The sequence below is a fragment of the Castor canadensis genome, chromosome 17 (genome assembly GCF_047511655.1).
Source record: "Castor canadensis chromosome 17, mCasCan1.hap1v2, whole genome shotgun sequence".
In the NCBI taxonomy this organism is placed as follows: Eukaryota; Metazoa; Chordata; class Mammalia; order Rodentia; family Castoridae; genus Castor; species Castor canadensis.
In genome coordinates, this window is record NC_133402.1 from 50,077,374 (window position 1) to 50,100,820 (window position 23,447).

A 23,447-nucleotide genomic window follows, 5' to 3' on the forward strand; every position below is an offset into this window, starting at 1 on the left:
GTGCCCCCCCTCAGGCTACGGGATCACCCTCCCGAAGCGGAGCTCCAGGCATTCAGCACCCAATCGGAGTCCGGCTCCGCCTGCAGCCCGCCCAGAGCCGAATCCCCGCGGTGGCTCAATGGCGCAGCCCCGCCTGCAGCCCGCGCCCGAGCTTGGGCGGTGCCTAATTGCCCCTCTTCGCTCCACCCTCGATCCAATCGCCAGCCCCGAATTTCCTTTGGCCCCGCCTCCAGACACGCCCCAGCCCAGTCTTGGGTTTGGCTCACTTGGGCCCCACCCCTGGCCCGCCCCGCCGTCGGTGCGGGGTGGCCGGGAAGGCGCCACCCGTAGTCGCTCGGAACTGCGGACCCGAGAGCTGCCCGCAGAGGGCCGGCGGCGGGAGCGCAGTGGGTCGGGCGGGGCCGAGCCGGGCCGTGGGCCGTGTGGGGGCCGGGCCGGGCCGGCGGACGGCAGGATGGGCTGCACCGTGAGCGCCGAGGACAAGGCGGCAGCCGAACGCTCCAAGATGATCGACAAGAACCTGCGGGAGGACGGCGAGAAGGCGGCGCGGGAGGTGAAGTTGCTGCTGTTAGGTGAGCCCGTGCCCGGTTCTGGGCTTCCTGATTTCCGGCCCAAATCCCTAGACAAGGACTTTGACCTCCGTGACAAAGACTTCAAACTCCCAGGCCAGGTCGGAATCCCACACCTGGGCTTGAATCCTCTAGCCCCAGTCTGTCCAGGACCCCAAATAAGAGTGGGAAACTCTCGATTGGTTTAGACCTCACATCCTAGTCTAGATTCTAATTCAAACCCTTTACTCAGCCCAGAAACCAAATTCCCAGACAAAAAGCAACAGTGCCCCATCAGCCTCCCAGACTGTTTGACCATCAACCCTTACTAACCCACCTTACAGAACCTGCCTTGTTCTTCCGTCCATTCCTAGACTTTACCCAAACCCACAGAACCTTACCTGCTCCCCATTTTCAAGCTCCACCTGTTCTCTCCACCTGTTCTCCCTATTCGGATTGAGCATGAGCATCTCCTGGGGCCCCTGCCAGGCCCCTACCCATTCCCTCCTTCCCCTTCTGTTCCTTATTCCTTACTATATCCTCCACCTGTGCACGCTGACACTGGGACCTGTGACACTGGGAAACACTGCTCTTGAGCCCTTTCCAGTTGGAATCCCTTCAGATCCCCCTGCTCACTAGATCCCTCTCTGCAGGCTTCACCCCCCCCCCCACCAAACCCTCCCTTAAATCCTCTTCCACATTCTGGGCTTCCTCAGATTCTTCAGGAGAGCAGGTGGACTGTGCTGGGAGAATGGGAGCCAGGGTCTGGAGAGCACTCAGGCTAGGTTAGGCAGACCCACAAGGGTTGGACTAAGGCTCCACTGGTTATGCTCAGGGAAGCAGCCAGGCCTCAAGCATCTCTGGGAAGTTCCACTCTCTGGGAATATGCTCCCCAGTTTCCAAGGCCTGCTGGTGAGTGGGGAGCCTGGGAAGTAGGAGGGAATGTGGAGGAGTTGAGGTCTGTAGCTGCTTCCAAGGCCAGGGAAGATGGTGGCTGCTGAAGGGATGGGGGGAAGTGGAAGTGGTGAGACGGCCGACATATTGCTGCCCCTGCGGGCTGGCAGAATCTGCCGATGAGTGCTGGGCTTCTGGTAGCTTTTGCCTGGGATGTGGCTTTGGAAAGTGGGAGGGCCTGTTGGAGGAGCCCTGTAAGGGGGAGTGGTGGACAAGCTGAATGAGGGGCTGGGGGCAGGGGTGGTCAGCTAGGGGTAGGCCAGTGTGCCTTGGAGCATCCAAACTGGCCTTTTGCAAAGACAGAGGGCCTGGTGGTTGTCTGTGTTCAGCCTCCCACTGGGAGCAGGAGTGGTTCCCTGTGGAAGGCTGATTTGAGGGTCTTAGGGTTGGGGGAGAGGATGCCCTGGCAGCCGTGCAGCAGCATTGTAGGCTGGACAGTATATGTGGTGGGGGTGTGGCCCCTCCGTTCCAGAACTGCCTGGGGGCCTCCAGGCTGTGAAAAGCGGTTTTTTTATGCTGGGCCATCGGCCGAGGAACAGCGTGTATGTCCATTATGGGCCCATCTGTTGAATGTCCCGGCGGGCCCGGCCTCAGGGGCACAGCCCCGGAGGTTTCAAAATGGCATCCGCTCCTCTGCTGCGGCGGGGAGGAAGAGAAGGGGCGGGAAGGGGCGGCGGCCCAGCCTCCTGGGCTGCTTTGCGTTGGGCGCTTGCCTCTTCCTGTCTCTACTGCGAGTGCAGCAGGCAGTGAGTGGGTGTCGACGCGGCGGAATGCCCGCCGCTGCTGGGCCTGGGGAGGGCACTTCCGGGACCGCTTTTCCCAGTGCCCAGCCTGGAGTCTCTTGCCAGCCCCTTCCCAGTTATTGTGGTGACTGAGGAGATAGGGGCTAGACCAGAGAGTCCCGGAACACAAGACTCCTGGCCTTTTCTGTGCCCTAAGATCAAAAGTTTTCCCCCATTGCAACAGGCTTGCTGAGGGGAACCCAGCTCTGTTTTGGGCTAGGCCAGGTGGGACCTGGCAATTCCTTCTACACTGGGCTGGCAGCAGGCAGGGGTATAGGATCTGAGTCCATTCCAGCATCTGCCCCCTCTGGCTTTTGCTTTCTCTGTGAAATGGGTTCAGGATGGGGCAAACAGGAACCTTCTGAAGGTTCTACTTGGGAGAGTGTGGGGTGGGGCTAAGACCCTTCAGAGGGTGTGTTGCTAGGGGCTGAGAGACTAAGCTGTGCCTGAAATTGAGGACCCAATTTGCAGAACCAATCTGTCATGACTGCCTGGGAAGGGGTTCTGTCATGAGCTGTCCTTTCCTCATCTAGGAGTAAGGTGGCAATGGGAGCCCAGCTGTAGCAGGTTCAGAGTTCTTGGGTGCCTGTCCTGCGTAGCGGGAGACTCTGTCCAGGCAACGGGACTCAGTCTGGGCAAGAGCCAACCTTGTCTCTCAGCCAGAACCACGCCTGCTGCCCCGCCTGCATACTGGCTCCCTTCCTCTCTCCGTGGAGCCCCGCCAGCAAGCAGGCACAGTCACTGTCACCAGGGCAGAGGCAGATGTGGTAGTTTTTCCTGGCAGCTTGGTGGGAGGAGCAGAGGAGCTGACTCCAGGGGTACACCCCACCCCTACACAGTTCAACCTAACCAACCAGCTATGCCCAGGTGGAGTTTGGGACCCTGGTGGACAATGTCACAGAGAAAGGAGAAATGTGCCCATTGGGCTCCATGAAGACTGCAGAGTATAGATACTGCAGTTCTGACTTGCCCTTGGGACTTTGAATCTCTTTTCTATTTGATCTTGAACTCAAAGCCTACACCTTGAACCACTCCACCTGCCCTTTTTTGTGAAGGGTTTTTTCAAGATAGGGTCTCACAAACTATTTGCCCGGGCTGGCTTTGAACAGCGATCCTCCTGATCGCTGCCTCCTGAATAGCTAGGATTACAGGCCACCTATGCCTGGCTTGATTGTTAATACTCAACTCAGATCTTCTCCCAGGATCCTTTCTTGAGCTCCACGGAGGCTGGTGAAGCATCTCCTCTGGCTCCCAGTGCTTCTGCTTCCCCCATCAGAGCTGGGTATTGGCCTGGCTGCTCTCCCATAGGACTGCAGGGCAGCATCGTATCCTTTTCTTCCCTGTGCCCAGCACAGAGTCTGGTGCCTATTGGGTACTTCTCAACTGTTGAATGAAGGTTAGATCTACTGAACTTGGTTTTGGGGATAAGTAGGTGGAGGTTACTGAGCCACAGTTTGGCATACTGTGGGCAGGTGTCGAGGGCTTATTGTAGGGCCAATGACCAGGACTGGGGGACACGGAGAGAAAAGTTCTTTAGGCTGTTTCTTTCTGGTCCCATCACAGGTTATATGGGTGCCTCAAAGACAGTCTTTACCCCATTCTGCACAGAATTCTTGCTGCCCAGCCTGTATCCTGTCTCAGGGCACAGCATATAGTAGGGACTCCAACTGTTTGTGTGGGATGGTGGCTTTGCATTCTTCCTTCTACTTCAGCTGTTTTGGGTCTACTACTGGGCTGCTGTCTCTTGACAGTCCAATAGATGATCCAATACCATCTGAGGGCCATAAGGGTCAGACCTTATCAATGCTGGAGGAGCTCTGGGCCTGTTGGTGCAGAGACTGCTCAAAGCAAGGACTCAAGTAAGCTAACCAAAGAAAAAAGAGGGAGTTTTGTGGCCTTTGTCTTGTTTGTGTCTCTAGCACAGGGCTGGCATACTATAGATCCTTATATTAAATGTGTGTGGGACCCATGAAGCTGTTGAACAGGACATCACCCCTGGGGAGAAATAATATCCTTGAGCCTGGCCTAGCTGCAAGATACATGGGAGGGGTAGCCTGGGATCCTGGCTGGCTGGACAATGGGGAGACTCTAGAGATGACTGTGAATAGGGGGCTTCCTGGAAGTGGGGTTTTCTGGGCAGCCTTGAAAAGGTAGCACCATTCACCAGGGCAAGGCACTGGGGTCAGAAGGACTAACTCAGCAAACCTTCTGAGGCAGGAGTTCTGGCCTAGAGTACCAAGACCTTGGTGGATATTTCCTGGCCTACCCTTTCTGTACCTTGGGGTCACAGACCTAAGTTAGAATCCTGGCTTTACTTAGTGCACTGGCTAAGAAACCTGCTTTATGTGAAGCCCTGGCTGGAGTCCTGCCCTCCACCCATAATCTGGGGTCTGGAGTGCCTGTCTGCAGTCACAGGCATTGTGGGGACAGTGCCTCAAAGCCTGAGGTGTGTGAAATAGGTGAGGCGGTGGGGAGGGGGGAGCTTTTGCTGATTCCTGAGGAGCTGAGGGTGTGGTGGGAAGGGGTCTCTCCATCCTACAGATTGCCTGGCTGCAGTAAGGAGGTTCTGGGGAATTCCTTCTCCTGTCCTTAGGCAGCTGCTCACAGCAAGTTGGGGAGGCCAAGGTGTGCAGCATTGGTGTCAGGTAGAGTGACAGACTATTCCAGGGCCCTCAGATTTAACCTCTGGGGGCCTAGGGATGAGGGTGTGGCAGAACTCTTGGTGCCTGGTGGACTGGAACCCAGGCTGGCGACATTCTCCCCCCCCATCTCCAGCCCTCTTCGGCTGGAGCTCATTAGCACTTGAATGGGGGGCAGGGCGGCCTGGGCCTCAGAGTCTCTTCCCACCCCTCCCCCAGACTGGGTGAGGCTTTGTCTGCCTGTTGGGGCTGGGACGATGCTCCCACGCTAGGGAGGGAGTGGGGGGTCTGAGCCATTCCTGACCCGGTCTGCCTGTGTCCTACCCAGCCCTGTGAGTCTCAGCTCCTGCCCACCATCCCAGTGGGCAGGGCCAACATGAGAAGTACGTTGGGTAGGGGTAGGAGTGAGCCAGAAATTAGGTCCTTTATGGACTACTCCGGAACTGGGAGAATAGGTGAATAAGAACAGTTCAACTGGGGGCATCCCTAGCAGGTGAGGGTGGGAAACTCCTGGCAGTGTGCCAAGCAGGTGATAAGGAAGGTGGAAATGAGCTGCTGCTGTGGCTAGAGGTAGACTCTAGCCAGCTGAGAGGCACAAGCTTCCCATGCTGGAAGTCCCGAGGCAACATCAAGCCACCTACGGTACTTGAGTCAGAGCCTAGGCCGCTAGATGGGGGGTGGGCCATGAACCCCTTTGGGGCCTGGACAGCCTGCTGGGTTGCATTGGGCTGACTTGAGAGGTACTTATTTGTCCGAGAGTGTTAATGGCACTGGTGCAGTCTGTGATCAGAAGAATTCCAAATTCTTCTTGTTCCACTAGAAAGAATTCATGGCAGGACATGTAGGTGTAAAGGGCATTTATTAAAAGTTAGAAAAGGAAACTACAAAGGAAAGCATAGTGGGGCCCAGAGCATGTTTCTGCCCTTTAGGTAGGCTTTAAAAACCTATGATAACCTAGGGGAAGAAGCGGAACAGGTGATTTGCATTCAATAATCAATGAGCAGGGAGGGGCATGGGTGGTTCCTGACCAGGTGGGTGTGGTTTGGGCCATCCCCAAGCAACCTTCAGCCCCAAACTTTTTCTACTTCTAGCCTACCTCAAGAGGACTTACTTGTCCAGGTGACAAGAGATGGTGGTGCTAGCTAGGATCCTGTCCCAGTGAAGTCCCTAGCATTCCAACACTATGGTGGTAGTGGTGGGGCTGGCACTTAGGGCCAGTTAGGCTATAGGCAGGCATCCTGGTCTTGTATACCTGCCCTTAATCTCAGTCCTTGGCTGTGTCTTTCTCAGACTGTTTCTAAAAGTCACTGGTTCACCAGGCAGAAACAGGATGGAGGAAGCTTTAGTAGCTGAGGGACCAGGGTATCCCCCTTCCACTTTACCCTCTCCCATCCCCCTTTGTGTTGTGTGCTGGGCAGGGCTAGGCAGGTGGTGTACGGTGCAGGCCTGGCAGCTTTCTCACCTTCCTAGCACCTTAGGCCAGTGTGGGAGTTCACTGAGGGCAGAGTCAATAGGTTGTGACCGGGCCACAGCTGATGGGCCCTACCTAAAAATACTGCACAAAGTTCCCCTGGGGGAGGGCAAAGGATTAGGCCCTTTGATGTGGTCCTGGTACCTGATGGTCTCAGCCAGGGGCTCCCTCAGCTACAGGTGTAGGGTGGAGCCCCTTCTGCCCAGCTCCACCCAGCTCTCATGCCTGGAGCTCTTGTTGTTACTAAACCCCAACCCCACCCTCACCCCGTTGCTGCTTCTTGGGGTTGTAGCCACTCTTGGTGGTTTGGAAGGAACAATCTTCCAGGAATAAGTGAATATTGCTGGGCCGGGCCTTTAGTGTTGGCCTTTTGAGTGTGCTTACAAGGTTCAGAAAGGAGTGCTGGGCCAATTTCAGGAAAGCTTGTTAGGGAGAGGGTGTCCTTGTGCTTTGGAGGGTACTCAGACCCCAAAACTGCTACCACCTCAGGGTGTGCAGAGAGGATGTTGATAGCAGCACCTACTGTGCCCAGGCATGAGTTGGGGGCAAGAAGTCTGCATAACAAGGCCTCTCGGGGGAAGTGGTGTCCACATCAGAGGAAAAGGAGGAAGCAGCTGGGGGAGGAGGAGCCCAAAAGAGGAAGAGGCCAGAGGACTGCTTGGTGCTGGTATGGAGGTGTGAGCTCTAGGTCACCCAGGGTTTTGCCAACTGGGAGTCCTAGGAGGTGAACACCCTGCCCAGGCTCATCTGTGCTCCTGTCGGCTGCACTACTGGCTACTGGCTGTCACTGGGTTGGGCCAGTCCAGGGACCTCTGTCCCTGTCCTGCCCCAGCAACTTCTGGGCCTGGGATCCCAGAGAAGGTGGTGCTTCTGAGAAGGATTCCAGGCCCCTCCTTTGGTCACAGGAAGTAGTGGCTGGGAGAGGGACACCAGTGGGAGAGCTAGCAGGAAGGCAAAGAGCTGCTCTTAGATTCCTGAGCGGCCATTGCCCTCCAAAGCCGGAAGGCCAGCCACAGCAGAGATGAATGCCTGGAAATGGAGCAGCAACCTCAGGATTAGCTCACTGTGGGTTTCCCCTGCCTGAGATGGGCAGATGGGCCTTTTGCCCAGCCTAAGGATTTCCCTCTGCCACTACCTATTGGGCCTAGGTTGTCTTCATTGGGCCTCAGTTTCCCCTCCGGTGATAACAGTAGCTCCCTCTACTTGAACCTTAGCCATGTGTGCATCTTTGTAGTCTGACTTAATTCTGTGAAGATGAGACAAACATTACACTCCCCGCCCCCCCTCCCAATCCGCACACCTTGTTTTGTGGCAGTACTGAGGTTTGAACTCAGGGCCTTCCACTTGCTGGACAAGTACACTACCGCTTGTGTCATACTTCTAGCCCCATTACAACCCTTTCACTGATGGGGAAACTGAGACCCAAGGACATTACATGGCTTACTCAATAAGGAGAGGTGCCCAGGTACAGGTGCCCAGGTTGGAGTACCTGCCACAACCACCATAACCCCTTTGGAGTCTGTGCCCAGCTGGCAAGAATTGGTCAGTCAGGATGCTGGGGCAGATGTTGTGGAGGACCTGCCTCAGGAGGCCTCAATTCCTCTTTTGCCCTGGAAGGTGAGACCCAAGGCTACATGAATCTGCTGCTCAAAACCAAAATCTGCTGGTTGTCCATGACCTCATCCTATACACAGCTGCCTGTTTTTACTTCCCACCTTTTCCTCCAGCCAGTTTCCCCTCTTCATAATGCTAAGTAATGCTCATGTCACAGTCAACAACTTAGCTCCACACTTTCCCCTAATATGCTTGGTTCTTCCTACAACCCCTAGTCTTTTTTTTTTTTTTTTTTTTTTTTGTTAGTACTGGAGTTTGAACTCAGGACATTATGCTTACCAGACAGGTGCTCTGTCACTTGAGCCACGCTTCCAGTCAGGGTACAACCCTCAATCTTCAAGAGACAGACCAGGCCTGAAGAAGGCCAGGAGGCCTGGCATCCATGGCTCACACCTGTAATCTTAGATACTCAGAAGGCAGAGATTAGGAAGATCTCAGTTTGAAGCCAGCCCTGGGCTGTTCACAAAACCCTATCTTGGAAAAAAAAAAAAAAAATCACCAAAAAGGGCTGGCAAAGTGACTCAAGCAGTAGGAGCACCTGCCTAGCAAGCGTGAGGCCCTGAGTTCAAACTCCAGTGCTGCCAAAAAAAAAAAAAAAAAGGCTGGGAGGCAGCTGAAGTCTGGGGTGGGCTGGGGTGGGGAGGTTAGGGCAGGAAATTGGCCAATGAGTGGAAGGGAAAAATGTTCCTGTAGGACTCTGGCCATAGATACTAGCTCAGTGATGGCTCTATGGTACTGTGTGGCGGCTAATACGGCCATGGTGTGGGCAGCATGATATGTAGTGAGGCCAGTTCCTCATGCTTCCATCTCCAAAGCTGAGTTGTGGTGGTTGGTGGGGCCTTGTCTTTACTCTTGAAAGTTCCCAGAGGTTCTTCTTTGTGTTGTCAGGCTGGAGAGAACCAAAGCAGCAGTACTGAAGCCTTTGAGCCAGAAGGAAATGCAGAGAACAGAGATCATACATCCTTGTGATCACCCAAAACTGGATGCCAGAGGGACCAATCCCCTACTTCCCTTCTATGTGACCTTAGGCTGTCCTCTACCCTGTCTGTGCCCAGTGCTAGGACCTTCAGTGTTATAGTTTTTAGCATAGTCCTATGGCCTGTAGATATGTGGACAACTGCAGACTTAAAGTGGGCCATAAGACAGTTTGGGTGAGTATGAAAAGTTTAGGAAATGTGCTTAGGGAAGGCCATAAGCTTGGGATACACCTAATGAAGGATACATTTCATAGATGGAAACACGAGGCCCACACTCCGGGTACCTCACCCAGGGTCTACCACAATGAGTGTGAAGTGGTAGCAGTATAATCACCTTGAAAACAGCTAAAATATTCCTTAAATGAAGAGGCTTCTAGTGTTATCAGATCAGGGTTTTCCCTCAGATTCCCAGTTTCTACACAAAATCACTGTAACTTGAAAAGTGTTTCAGGGTATCTCACAACAAAGAGTCTCACAAGGTAGAAGTTTGGTTTTTTTAAATGTAGTACTGGGTATGGAATCCAGGGCCTAATGCATGCTAGACAAACACTCAACCACTAAGCTACATCCTCCCTAGCCCAGAAAGGTGGAAGTTTTAGCAAGGATTTGTTTTAATGTAATGGGATAAAAGTTGGGAGGAATGGGAAAAAATGGAGAAACATTTCCTGTTCCCCACGCAGGAAATGGTAGTAAAGATTCAAAATGGTGGTTCTTGTCTGTAGTTTTTGTACTTTCTGGAGTGGAGGAGGTAATACATGTGGTCATGTCAGCTAGAAACCCCTAATCGTTAGGCAATGGATATGGGTGCCCAAAATGGGTGCTGTTTATTACTTTTTATAACGTGGAGATGTGAGGTAGGCCTACCCAAAACCCAGGGACATTTTGGTAAATTTTAGAACTTCCTTTGTCAGATAGAGTTCTTTCTCTCTGCCCATTCAGGGAGCACTTCAGCTTCTTAACATCTCAAAGGGGAAGAAAGATACAGACACCCCCTTTATGTCTCCCTGTTCTTTTTTTTTTTTTTAACACCCCCCCACCCCACGTTGCTGAGGTTTGAACTCAGGGCATACACCATGAGCTACTCCATCAGCCTTTTTTTTGTGTGTGTGTGTGACGGTTTTTTTCAAGACAGGGTCTCGCAAACTGTTTGCCGGGACTGGCTTCAAGGGGTCTTCTTTACCCCTCCTTTATCCCCGCTGGCCTTCCTTACCTCTTGCCGAGCTTCTCTCTCTACAGTGGGTGGGCCCACTGAGGGAGATAGACCTTGGCAACCCCTTTGTCTGGGCAGGACCCCAAGCCTGTTTCCTTTGCACAGAGATCCTTGAGACAGCAGTGGCAAGGCAGGTCCTGGTTGTTCGTGTTTCCTTGATGGAAGTTGCTGGAGGCAGACCAAGTGGCAGAGACCATAGAGGGGGAGGGCACCTGGTGAACAGCCAAGCCACTGGCACGGGTAGGGGTGTTGCAGGACCCATCCTAGACCCTACAGTGTAGGACAATGCTGAACCTCCATGGAGGGGAGTGAGGGAGTCAAAGAGCAGCACCTGGAGGAAGGAAGAGACGCCAGGGGCAGGGCTTGAAGGGCCTTTGTCTGGCTGGGCTCTCTCCCCCTCTTTTCCCTCCCATTCCCATTGTTCCTGTGTGTGCCGATCTCTGTAGCCAGCTGGGGGCTTCCCAGGAAGGAGGTGGTGGGTGAGGGTCTAGGCACCTCCCCCAGCCACCCCTAGCTGGAAAGGCTTTTCTGAACAGAATGCTCCCCAGCACTGCCCAGCCCCCACCTCCACTGTGTCTGTGGCTACTAGGCTCCCCCTGGTGGTGGCCAGGCCTGGGACCCTAGGGCTGCAGAGAGGGTGATATGATCTGAGAACCCAGGGCTTGGCTGGAGATGTGGCACCTTCCTGGTATGAGAGTAGGAGGTGGTGTCTGGGCTGTTCGGGGTGGGCTTCCCAGGGCCCATCCCCATCTTCCCCACAAAGACCCACTGGGTTTGTGGCAGTATGGGCGCGCCTGGTGCTGTGGGTTTGAGCTGGGCTGCTGCCCAAGTCTACCCTGTGGTCCCAGCCATTGCTGCTTATGAGAAACTCTGCCCTTAGGCTGCCACGTCAGCTGGCTGTTCTCCTCAGCCCCATGTGTTCCAGGGGAGCCCACCAACCAGAAAGCTGCCTCCAGGGAGGCCTTTTCTCAGCCTGCACAGCTTTCTGAGTGTGTGGAGTCAGGGGGCAGGGTCAGCGGTGAGGCTTCTGGACAAAGAGGCCTCAGCTGTGTTGGAGTGCTCGGTGTGTGGAAGAGATGGGATAAACTGACAGCAGAAAGCAAACTGTTCAGTGAGTGGCTCTGACTCCTGTCCCAGGTTACAACTAAGTCTCAGCAGGGAACCCTCCCACCCCTCTGAATCAGCTTGTTAGCCACCATTCATTGGTATTCATATGCTCTTTATCTGAATGCCTTCTGAAACTCTCTTTCAAATGAGATGACCACAGTGGTCTACTCTGCAGGTTGCTGTTACAGTGACAAGCACAGCATGGTCATTGTGGGCAACAGGAAATGAGAGGTTTGGGGAAATCAGTATTCTTCCAGCGGGTAGAAAAATTGATAACTTTTACCTGAACAGTCACTTACGTGTCAGTGAGAAGAGCTTTGCATTTAATCCTCACTCCTCTCCTGGGAGGAGACAGTGTTTTGTTCCATTTCACAGATGAGGTCCAGAGAAAAGGCAGGAAGGGAACTGAAGCTTGTGGAGATTTCAGGAAGGATAAGAGTAGGCAGCAGGGCTGGCAAGTCTGGACACCCCACTATGCCCCAGAGGGGATCTTAAAGTGAGTGTGGACTGCCTGACCAGGGAAACTGAAGCCAGAGAGGACAGCAGCATGTCACTGTCTCCCACCAGATCAAAACCTAACCTAGGAGGTAAAGGGGTCCAGGATACATAGGTAACAGTGACTTGAAAGCTGAGGCATGGGATAAGGATCAGGTGGCTGGACCTGTGGGCTCACCTGTGGCAAGGCCCTGCTGACCTTGCTTAGGCAGATAGGGTGGAACTGGCTCCCTTCCCCCACCTGTCCCCTCTAGGAGCTCAGCATCTTGAAGTAGAAGCAGATGTTTTAATGCAGAGCAGCCGCTGTGATTACTGCTTGCCTGTTGTGGGCCCAGCAGCTGCACCACGGGGCAAGGGCTACAGAGGTTGTCTTTCTTGGTGGGAAGAGATGTGGCTCAGTGGGAATGTCAAGGCCATCCAGGGAACCTCTGTGGGCCCCTCTGGTCTCACTCAGCTGGGGATGGTACACCTGGTGGGGCCCTCTGTGGGCAGGAGGGGATGACTCCTGCCACCATCTGTTGGCTGAGCTCCTCTGCCCAGTACCTCTGCAGCAATCTGGAGTCAGCTAGGGGAGCTCCACCCGAGGGGCAGGCGCAGGGCAGCTGGCTGGGGGGAGCTGAGTGCCCACAATCTGCAGGGTATAAGCAAACTCCGGGCCAGATGCCAACTTATCTGATAGAGGAGATGCATCAGGCCCTCATGGATAAGGGACCCACCTGGGGGAATGAAGAGTGAGCTGCTGTTCCACAGCTTCCAGAGACACTGAGCCTATGGGCCACCCGAGAATCAGGGTCTTCATCCCCCTTCTTCCAACTGGATGTCCTGTTGTGGCCCCACCCACTCTGCTACTGGCCTCTTCCCTGACTCTGTCCCAGTGTCCCCCTGCTTCCTGCCTGGCTGCAAGCACCACGCCCTTGTCCTGCTTCTCACTGTTTCCCTCCTGAGTCACAGATTCTAGAAGGACAAAGGGACCACCCTGAGTTCAGGGATGGAGGTTCCATGTCCTTGTTTAGTTCATCTGTCAAGGGGGGTGTGGGGTCTTTGCAGTGACTCCTGCTGGATACAGAGATTCTCCTAACTCAGAATTTCAGAGGCCTTAGGAAAAGGAAATAGGCTTGAGGTGAGCTCAGAAGTGGTCCCTTAGCTGGATGAGGCAGAGAGCAAGTTTCCTGGTCCTGGCTTAGCTTGCTTATTTGCTGTCCCCTGTGCTTTTCCTACCAGCTCTAGGAAAAGCAGGTACAAGCTAGGAAAAGCAAATGCAAAGTAAGTTCGAGTGCACATCTCATCACTGGGCAGGGTCACCAGAGGCCCACACCACCTACAGAAGAATGATCGAAGAGTTAGACACCTTGTTTATTCCCAGTGGCCAGGTAGAGAGAATCTGTGGCTCCTGGTTTTTCCTCTGCTCCAGGATGCACCCCTTTTCCTGCTCTGTGGGAGCAAGTAGAAAGTCTAGCCAGGGGACCACTGTACCCTCCTAGCCTGGGTGAATGCTGAGGTCCTGGGGACACAAGCATCGGTGGTTGAGCGGCACCACCAGCCTTTTCAGGCTCTTTCCATGTCCCCATTCAGCCTGTGGAGAGTGAGGGATCCTGTTTCTCTTCCATATACAGTCCAGTAGGGAGGGATATTTCTATCTGACCACTGCCCACACCTGATGCTAGGCCTGGCGCCCCTAGGGCCCAGGGCCGAAGCAGCCTTGGACAGTTGGAAGCCTGGTGATTGCAAACACCTGGTAGCATTTGTGAGGAAAGATCAGACCCTTCCCCTCAGGGCAACTGTTGGGTTGGGGACATACCCAGACCCACTCCTATGAAGACCACAGCTGTGCCTCAGGTTCCCCACTAAAATGTGGGTCTGAGGATGGGAAACTGAGGCTGGCAGGGGCCTTGGTCTTGGCAAGGTCTGCCACCCCATCTCAATGCTACATTCCTGCCTGCTTGTTGGACACAGTGGAGACTGGGGTCAGAGTCTGCATTGACAGGTACTTACAACAGACTGGAGGTATGACCTGAGCAGTAGAGCGCCTGCTTTGCAAGTGTGAAGCCCTGAGTTCAAACCCCAGTCCTATCAAAGAAAAGAAAGAAAGAAGTATTAGCAATAAGACATTTAGGACAAGTCTAGGAAGGATTGCATTCTGGGCAAGTATAACTGTACCACTTTATCCTGTGCCTAAGTTTCGTCATTTGTTAGGGTTGAGAATAGAACCTCCCTCTCAGGGTTACTGTGAAGATTAAAGTACTCTGAATATAATAGGCATAGAGCATCATCTAGCACACACCGGATACTCATCACAGCTTTGCCGTTTTTGTTGCTGATTTTGTCATGTAGGGTGTTAGCCTCTTCATCCGCCGAAGAGTCTTGACTAGTCCCAAGGGATGCTGGTGGTAGGGACAGAGTCCTCACATTTGGCCAACACACAGTCCTCGACACCTATCCTGTAGCAGAGTTGCTCAGAGGGACAGACCTGCCACCGTGCTCTGGAGAATTGGGATACATACTGTGAATGGAGTATCTGCCCAGAAAAGATAGCAGCATGACCACAGGCCTGGAGGTGGCAAAAGGCAATGCCTGGGCAGATGCAGGTGTGACTGGCAATAATGGCGCAGGAGCAGAGGGAACAGTGGGCAAAAGTTGGGCAGGAGGGTGGGACCCAGCTGAGGACCTGGAGCTCAGGATGAGGAGCAACATAGGACTCTGCCTCTACTTCCTCAGTCCCCTGACCAGGGAGTGGGGTGGCCCTCCTGATCTTCACACTTTCCTGTGTAGATTCCTTGGGAAATGCAGATTTCTGGGCTACATCCCTTAAGGTCTTAACTCAAGATGTGACATGGAAGTCTATCTGTTTTTTAGGTGCTGGGAATTGAACCCAACATCTCACACATGCTAGGCAAGCACTGTACTACTTGAGCCATGTCCCAGCTCTTTGGTTTTCATTTGTGTTTGAGATAGGGTCTCAATAACTTTGCCAGGGCCAGCCTTGAACTCAAGAACTTCCTCCTGCCTCCAGAATAGCTGGAATTACGGGTGTACACCAGCAGACCTGGCTGGAGTCTTATTTTAACCCCTTCCCAGGGCATGGGCCTGGGTCTGAGCCACGTTTTGAGATGGGCGGGGTGGACTGGGCATCATGGTCTTCGCATCGCCTTTGCCATTCTAAATCCTGGCTGCATGATCATGGACCAAGACTTTATATTCTAAGCCTTAACGTCCCTGTCTGTAAAGTGAGAGCAGAAAGATAGTCTACTTATGGGGCTGCTGTGACAAACACAGGAGAGACTGGCAGTAAATCTCAGAACCACTTGAATAGAAATATGGAGAGTCTGGGTGGGGATGTAATTCAAGTGCTAGCGTGCCTGCCAAGCAAGTGCGAGGCCCTGAGTTCAAACCCCAGTACCACCAAAAAGGAAAAAAAAAAAAGAATAATGGGGCAGGAGTTCTTCCAGGATAGAGAAGAAGTTTGAGTCAATGCAAGTGTGTGTGTGTGAGAGAGAGAATGTATGTGAGTATATGAGAGGCAATCAGGTAGACTCTGTGTCTCCCAGTTTCTATTCTCTATCTGCTTAGGGCAGATCTGGTTCAGCAAGCAGAGGACTGGGCCTTGGGCCATATCCAGGAGGCAGCAATGTGACATTATGCCCCAGCCTAGGTCCCCTAGCAACTAAGGCTCAGGGAGAAGAGGAACTATTGCCTTGCTGGAGCATGCAGGGTGTCTTCTGGCCAGTTCTGCCGAAAAACCATGTTGGTAAGCCCCAGCTGCGTGGGGCAACAAGCCTGTGTATATGAAAATGACAGGGAATACAAGGTTAGTCTTAAGTCTGGCCAAATTCCCTGAAGTCAACCAGGGCAGGGGGAGCCACAGTGGATAGTGGAGGTAAAACCTGCAGAGAGTGCCATGGGGGTAGGTTTCCTTGACCACTGTGGTCCTGCCAGCCATACCTCTGGTAGCACAATTGCCCACCAGGCCCAATGGCTCCATCTCACTGTGCCACTGATGTGGAAGGTGAGATCTGCCTCCGGGATTACCAGCAGCTGAGCTACTAGTTGCCTGCCAAGCCCCGTGGGCTTGCCCTTACCACTGTGCCCTCTATTCCAGGTGCTGGGGAGTCAGGAAAGAGCACCATTGTCAAGCAGATGAAGTAAGTGCTGTGCACAGAAGCGGTCTCCAAACTTTGTTTCTTCTCTTCTTCCTCTGGACCTGTTCTGCATCCAGTACAGGCTCAGCTAGTCTTCCCCAGGCCTAGACTTCCTCATAGCCAGTCTTGTATCCGTAAGTCCCATTGGACCAGCAGCAGTTCCTCCCTCTCTGAAAAAGGTCCCTACAGGCCCCAGCAGCCCAGACAGCCATGTGAGCTCCTTGTACCCTCTAATTCTTGACCGCTGGTTGTCAGGATCATCCATGAGGATGGCTACTCAGAGGAAGAATGCCGGCAGTACCGGGCGGTTGTCTACAGCAACACCATCCAGTCCATCATGGCCATTGTCAAGGCCATGGGCAACCTGCAGATTGACTTTGCTGATCCTCTCCGTGCGGTATGTGCAAATCCCCCTGCCCAAACCTCCACCCATCTCCCAAAAGTCTTCAGGGCAAGTCTTGTCCTGGGGAACCAGAGAGCACCCCAACCTGGCCTCCACCCCAGAGAATTTCCTGCCTCTGATAGGCAGGGTGGGGGGTACGCTCCTTCAGCTGGCTCACTGTCTACCACCACTGTGCCCAGGATGATGCCAGGCAGCTGTTTGCACTGTCTTGTGCTGCCGAGGAGCAGGGCATGCTCCCTGAGGACCTATCCGGTGTCATCCGAAGGCTCTGGGCTGACCATGGTGTGCAGGCCTGCTTTGGCCGCTCAAGGGAGTACCAGCTCAACGATTCAGCCGCCTAGTGAGTATTCCAGGGAGCTGGGAGGTCTAGACCCTAGGCTGGACTGGAGGGTCTGAGCACCCTGAGCTCAGTACTTGCTGGCCTCTGGTTGCAGCTGATGACTGTCCACCACGGCTTTGGTGATGTGTGGGATAGGATGATATTGAAAGGCCAGGAGGGATAACAGCCACAGTGGCTTCTACAGTACCTCTTCCAGGCCACTTGAGGCTTATCTGTCTTTGCATAATCATTCTAAAGAATATTTGCTGCCAACTGCTCTGTTCCAAGCCCTGTGCAAGGCTTCAGGGACAGTGAAGAGTAGAACAGACAAGTCCACAAGCAGAGACAGCTGAGAGTGTCAGTGTCATTGGGGGAAAGTCCAGAGGAAGGACTACTTCAGCTGAGCTCTGAACAGGAGGTAGCCAGGGGAAGACTTAGGAAAGGGTTCCAGGCCAGGGGTATGGCATATGCAAACTCCAGGGCCATGCTTCAGGACACAGTAGGTCAGGTTGGGTGGCGAGGAACCCACAAAGGGGAAAGAAGCTGTCTTTGAGGCTATAGGTGTATGCACAGGCTGGAACCTGGGCCTCACCTCTGACCTTTCCTGGCCTGAGGCTGAATCCAGGATTCAGTTGGGGAATCCTAGGGAATCCAGGAGTCACAGAGGCATGACAGGCCTGGACCCACTGGGCCTAGTCCACAATTCTGAACTATTTCTCTCCCAAGACTAGTGCAGGGTGCTGAGCACCCAATGGAGGACAGAACATACAGGCTGTAGGAGAGGAGACATCCATGGGTGTTGGACAGTGGTCCCAAATAGGCTGCTGTCTGATCTTCCCCTCCCTCCCTCTGTTTTTGCCACTTCCCTGGCTCCCACTGCCTGGCCAGTTCAGAGTCCACTCCACAAGGGCTGGACCTCACAAGAGTGGGCCGAAGGAGGGTCTTGCCTGGTCAAGAGCCCTACCAGTCATGTGAATAGCCTCCTCCTGCCCTCTTTGTGTGGCCTGACTTGTCCATGTCACTCCCCAACCCCAAGAACTGTGGGATCATAGCCAAATGCTGTAGAGGCCTCCAGGCCTCAGTACTGCCCCACCCTGAGATAACGGGCTCAGCCACCAGCAGAGCTTGTGGGTCATCTGTTCAGGGAGGAGTGAGCCCTGTCAACCATTGCCACTCCCAATACTCAAGGATGGTGGAGATAGAGCCATCTCCAGGCCACTTTCCACTTCTCTGTTATCCTGTTTCTTCATTCCCCAGACATTAAAGCACCCACTCACTGTGTGCCTCGTGCTATTTCAGCAATGACCACAGACCCTACTCTCCCAGAATGTTTTATACCTTGGCAAGACGACCCAGGAATGGGGTGTGGACTGGAACACCACAGAGAGCAGAGATTCCCTAACCTTATTCACAGAGGTCTTCCAAGACTGCCGTGGGCAGGAGGTTCCTAGGATGAACCCACCTGTTGAGCAGAAGGGGGAGGCTGGTGACCCACCATGAGGCCTCCGGGCTGGGGACTCTGTCAGTACAGGGCGGGCATGATATGCAAGTCACAGCCGTGCGTCATGGTCCCCCATGGCCCTTCCTGTTTTTTTGTTCTGTCCCTAAGTCTCTGAGATCATTTCCCTCTGGCCTGGTTTGCCCCAACTACTGACCCCAGCAGCCCTGCCCCAAGAGCTAGACACCAGTAGAGGGCAACCATGTCATGGCCTAGACCCAACCTCCAGAGCACATCAAGGATGTTGAGGCAGGCAGCAGGGCTGGTCCCTGGGCCCTGCTGGAGTCACATTGATACTAATTAAAGAAGCTGGTAATGAAGAGTCCCTAGGACCTCCCGCCAAGCAGGTGTTGATGCCCTTTCCCTTAGGAGCACAAATTTTATTGGGTGCTGGGCAAAAGCCCACTGGACCTGGCAGGCCCCAACATGTCCAGCCCCGTGTCGAGGGACCACATTAGGCTAGCCTAGCCACTCTGCAGCGGGTATCATAATTGTACCCATTAGCGTCCTGAACCTTTCCCTGAAAAACTAATTTGCCCCCTCCCGTTCCCTTTACCTATAACTCCAACACTCTGGATCTTGTACAAGGCAGGCCTACCTCAGACTCTGGGTGATGGGGCCACAGGGCCATACCTTCTTCCAGTCCAGTTCCATGGGTGGGAGACAAGGGGCTCTGAGTCCAAGTTTCTTGAGCTCAGCAGTGAATGTGAAACAGGCAAGGGTTAAAGAAACAAGGGCTTTGCCTGAGAAATTGGGGGTGAGAGGAAAGGGACCTTTTCCTGCTAGCCCTAGATCCAGGTTATGAGGCCCCTTGCAGCCCCCCTGACCCTTCACCCCCCACCCACAGCTATCTGAATGACCTGGAGCGCATTGCACAGAGTGACTACATCCCCACACAGCAGGATGTGCTGCGGACCCGCGTGAAGACCACGGGTATCGTGGAAACACACTTCACCTTCAAGGACCTACACTTTAAGTGAGCAGGCGTGTGGGCAGGGCGGAGGAAGGTGGCGCCTAACAGCCTTTGGGATGGTGGGGTGGGGCAACACCCCAGCCCTGCTGTGAGATTTCTCAAGGTTATGTTTTGTGAAAGTATCTCCCTGTTACCCAGTATGTTAGCAGTCACCTCCTACAAGCTGCTCACAGTTTTTGCTGATCCTGTCCCATGTGGCTACAACCTGTCCTGATGACTAGGCTCCCACCTTCCATCCAGACAAGCCTTGGTCCAGAACCCAGGGGTGAGGGTGGATGATTTCATGAAGACAGCTGCTCCTCTCTGGGCAGACCTCTGTCCTCATCCTGACAACCTGTGAGATGAGGCAGGGAGCCTCTCCTAGGGCTCCCTTTCCTGAAACTAAGATGACCCTATGTCTGCAGGATGTTTGATGTGGGTGGTCAGCGGTCTGAGCGGAAGAAATGGATCCACTGCTTCGAGGGTGTCACAGCCATCATCTTCTGTGTAGCCTTGAGCGCCTATGACTTGGTCCTGGCCGAGGATGAGGAGATGGTAAGAGGCTGAGAGAAAAGTGGAGGTGGGAGTAGGGGTGGGGGGCACATAGTGACTGTTGTCAGCCTCGATGTCTTGCCCCCAGAACCGGATGCATGAGAGCATGAAGCTGTTTGACAGCATCTGCAACAACAAGTGGTTCACAGACACGTCCATCATCCTCTTCCTCAACAAGAAGGACCTGTTTGAAGAGAAGATCACACATAGCTCGCTGACCATCTGCTTCCCTGAGTACACAGGTGAGGGGCTGTGGGGACCATCTCTGGGGAGAGGCTGTACCTGTTACAAGAGGAACCAGGAGGGACCATATGGCCTAAGGGCGCCCCCCTCTGGACAAAAGGAAAACCATGGGACACTCATACAAAATTGATGCTTCACTCAGGTGTGTATGCACACTGTGTCTGGACACGTGGGGCCTTCTTCCCACACCTGGAACAGTACCCTTGAACATGTTCACATTGGTGACATCCTTCACACACTAGGTGCCCCTTCACACACACAGGCATGCATGTGCATGTAGTCATGCTGTGTACATGTTATGCTTGTCACATGCACAGAACTCTGCTATACATTGCAGAAAGGAGCCTGCCTGCCACACACAGCGTAAGTCTTCACCTTTGTGTCTCCATCAGGGGCCTCCAAGTATGAAGAGGCAGCCAGCTACATCCAGAGCAAGTTCGAGGACCTGAATAAGCGTAAAGACACCAAGGAGATCTATACACACTTCACGTGTGCCACCGACACCAAGAACGTTCAGTTTGTGTTTGATGCTGTCACCGATGTCATCATTAAGAACAACCTGAAGGACTGCGGCCTCTTCTGAGGGGCAGCAGGCCTGGCAGGATGGTGAGCCAGAGTGGGCGAGGCAGGGAACTGGGGAAGAGCAAAGTAGGGCCCTTGAGCCCAGAGAGGGAACAGACTTGAGGACTGAGGGGAGACCAGCTGGTGGTGGTAAACCTGGAGAGGGAGGGAAGGGAGCACAGTATGGTGATTAAGGTCAGTGGAGTGGGGTTGCATGGGGAGGCCTGGCCCAGTGTCCAGACAGAAGGGTCTGGCTTTTCCCTGGACAGAACTAGAGTCCAGTATTACTTGGAGAAAATTGCCTTCTCATCTTGAATCATGCTCTTGGCCTAACCTGATAAAAGCTGGCTGTGGGAGAAGACCCATCCACCTGCTGCTCACTGGGACCATGTGACTAGCTCTGCACTTATCCTTAGCTCTCTGCTCCTCAGATCTGTTGGAGGGTCCCTAGCCTAGGCTGGCCCAAATGACCCTGGTGGAGGTGCAATGACTTTACCATTGCCACTGACTCCCCCTCCCCCAATAACCCAGCAACAGAAGTTAGCTCCTGTGTCCCTGGTAATGAATAGGTGGGAAAGGAGAGTCATCATCTAGGGAGGTGGAGGAAGAGGCACATCCTGACTACCTCCTAACCCATGCTGTAACTGTCTCTCCCACCTCCAGGGCCACCGCCAACTCTGCTCCCCCTGCTCCTGAGGAAGATGGGGGAAAGAAGACCATGCTCCCTGCCTGTACCCCTGGCCGCTTGTCCCTCTTTTCTCTCTGTTCTCACTCCCTTGTCCCCTCCCTCAGCTCCAGACTTGGGGGAGGGTTTGCTACAGGCCTTCCTGTCTGAAGCCCGCCCTTGTGTGAGGTGCTGGGAGTGGCCTTGGTACCCGCCTTCCTGGGCATCTGTTCTGGTTTTCTGACCATTGTCTTGTTCTGTGGGGGGTGGGAGGGACCAGCAGAGTCTCCCAAGGCCTATGTCTGGAGGGACATCCACTTCTGCATCCTGGACCCTTTGCCCAACACCAGCCCTGACCCAGCCCAAGTCCAAATGTTTACAGGGAGCCTCCTGCTCACCCTACCCCTTGCCGCTCGGAGGCCCCAAAGGAAAAAAGCACAAGAAGCGTGAGACGCCACCATGCCTGGAGATCACAGTCCACTTGCTCATTCTCGTAGCTTTTTAAAAAAAAAAAGAAAAAGAAAAGTTAAGGAAAAAAAAAAACAAAAAAAACCAGAAAACTGCAAACCTAGAAAACTTTTTAGAGAAAACCTATTTAAAACTGTCAGATCCTGACCAGCACCACCCAAATCCCCTTCCAGTGATTCCGTGCCTTGAGTGTGTCTGCGTGTTTACACCCATCCTTCTTCTGGCTGCCTTCTGTGCAGGAGGCCCCCTGTCCTGCCCTCCACGGAATTGGGTTCCAAGGGCTGTTCCAGACAACTGCCAATGTCACTGAGGGCCCCGCCCTGTGGCCCTGGGCCCAGGCTCCATTAACCTAAATGTAGCTCCTTAGCGCTAACCTAGGAACCGCCGCTGCCTGCTGAGGGGCCAGGCCCCTCATGCCCTCGCCCCAGGCCCGGGTCCTTCAAGCGTTGAACACTTCCTTGCTTTTTTCACGTTTTATGGAATTGTTCACATGGTTTGAAATAATAAAATGTAGAAAGAAAAAAAAAAAAAACTGCTGGATATTTTTCTCTCCCTAGGGGTAGAGACCAAGGTTGAAACGTGCCAGGGTGATGGTGGTCTGGACTTCAGCCTCCCACCTGGGGCAGGGCTCTGAGTGCTCAACTTTCCAGGCTACTGCCTGGACTGGTCAGCTTACATGCTGGAGCCTGAGAACAGGTCCCCACTCTCCCAGCTCTCAGCAGCTTTGGGTCTGGGACAGTCTTTAAGCCTGCAGAGCCACTGGACAAGCTTTTATGGACCTCTTTCCCCTAAGGAGTTCCTGCACACTGGGACTAGAAGTGGTGTCCAGCCAGCCTCTACTGCAAGAGATGGTAAGGCCCAGACAGTGTGAGGGATTGAGGTCACCTAGTCAGGTGGGCTGTAGCCCCTTGACTAAACAGGCCCAGAAGATTCCCCTCCAAGCCTGATGGTCGCCTTGGGCTCCTTAGTGGAGCCTCTCATTGGCTGCACTGTGATTAGGGCTTGTTTGTGGAGGGCTCCACTGAAGCAGCAGCCTTGCCTAGTGCCTGTGAGGAGGGCGCTGAATGCAAAGGACGATGCCTTTAACAGCAGAGGCAGCCTTACGCAGAGCCTGCCACGATCAGCAGGGAGATGGGCCTCGACTGGGTGGGGCTCTTGAGGCCCGCGCTTCTACCTCCCGCCGCCAGGGGGCGCGGCAGCCCATGCTCGGCTCTGTCGGGCTGGTCACGGAGGCTGACGTCACCGGGTCCCGCGGAGGCCGCGGGGCACAAAAGCAGCTTTGTGAAGTAGCGGCGGCTCGGAGCTCGCGGCGGGACAAAGCGGCCTGGGCAGAGGGCGGGCTGGGGTCGGCGCCGCGAAGGCGGGGAGGGAGGAGTTGGGCCGAGGACCTGGGACTCCGCCTCCACACACCTGTCAGTGCCCTGCCGCCACCGGGCCCTTGGTGCTGGCAGGAGATGAGAGGCTGTGACCGCCGGATCGGAAGGAGATCAGCGTTCCCACCTCCTACTTCAGGCCTCATCCTCGCCCCAGATCCTTGGGCCATTCCGGCTACCCCTGCCTCAGAGGGCCGACTGACAATAGGATCCTGCTCCCGTCACAAGATCCCTGTCTTCCTTCAGAGGCTCAGGCCTGAACCCGGCTGAGCCTTGGGTGGGCAGGCAGGTTGGAACTGTTCCAGTGCCTCTATGCCCGCCCTTCAGGAAGCAGGCACCGGAGATGGTTCCTTCCTTCTGTCCTGAGGGGAACGCTACACAGAGAACCATTGAGCTGTTGGCACTGTCTGCCTGATGCACCCGGTGCCTCCCTCCTTGGGTGGGCCATCAAGGGCTCTGGCTAGGATCCCCCTTGTACCCA

General features: G+C 54.2%; 1 protein-coding gene across 1 annotated transcript; it reads left to right on the forward strand.

Annotated features, from left to right (window-relative positions):
* The first annotated feature begins 312 nt into the window (after positions 1 to 312).
* On the forward strand, positions 313 to 21,685 carry Gnai2 (G protein subunit alpha i2). The gene is made up of 9 exons (XM_020174403.2): positions 313 to 572; positions 15,894 to 15,936; positions 16,189 to 16,330; positions 16,516 to 16,676; positions 19,001 to 19,129; positions 19,531 to 19,660; positions 19,746 to 19,899; positions 20,293 to 20,506; positions 21,125 to 21,685. The coding sequence occupies exons 1-8, from the start codon at positions 455 to 457 to the stop codon at positions 20,481 to 20,483; spliced, it is 1,068 nt and encodes a 355-aa protein (XP_020029992.1). The 5' UTR covers positions 313 to 454; the 3' UTR covers positions 20,484 to 20,506; positions 21,125 to 21,685.
* The last annotated feature ends 1,762 nt before the right edge of the window (positions 21,686 to 23,447 follow it).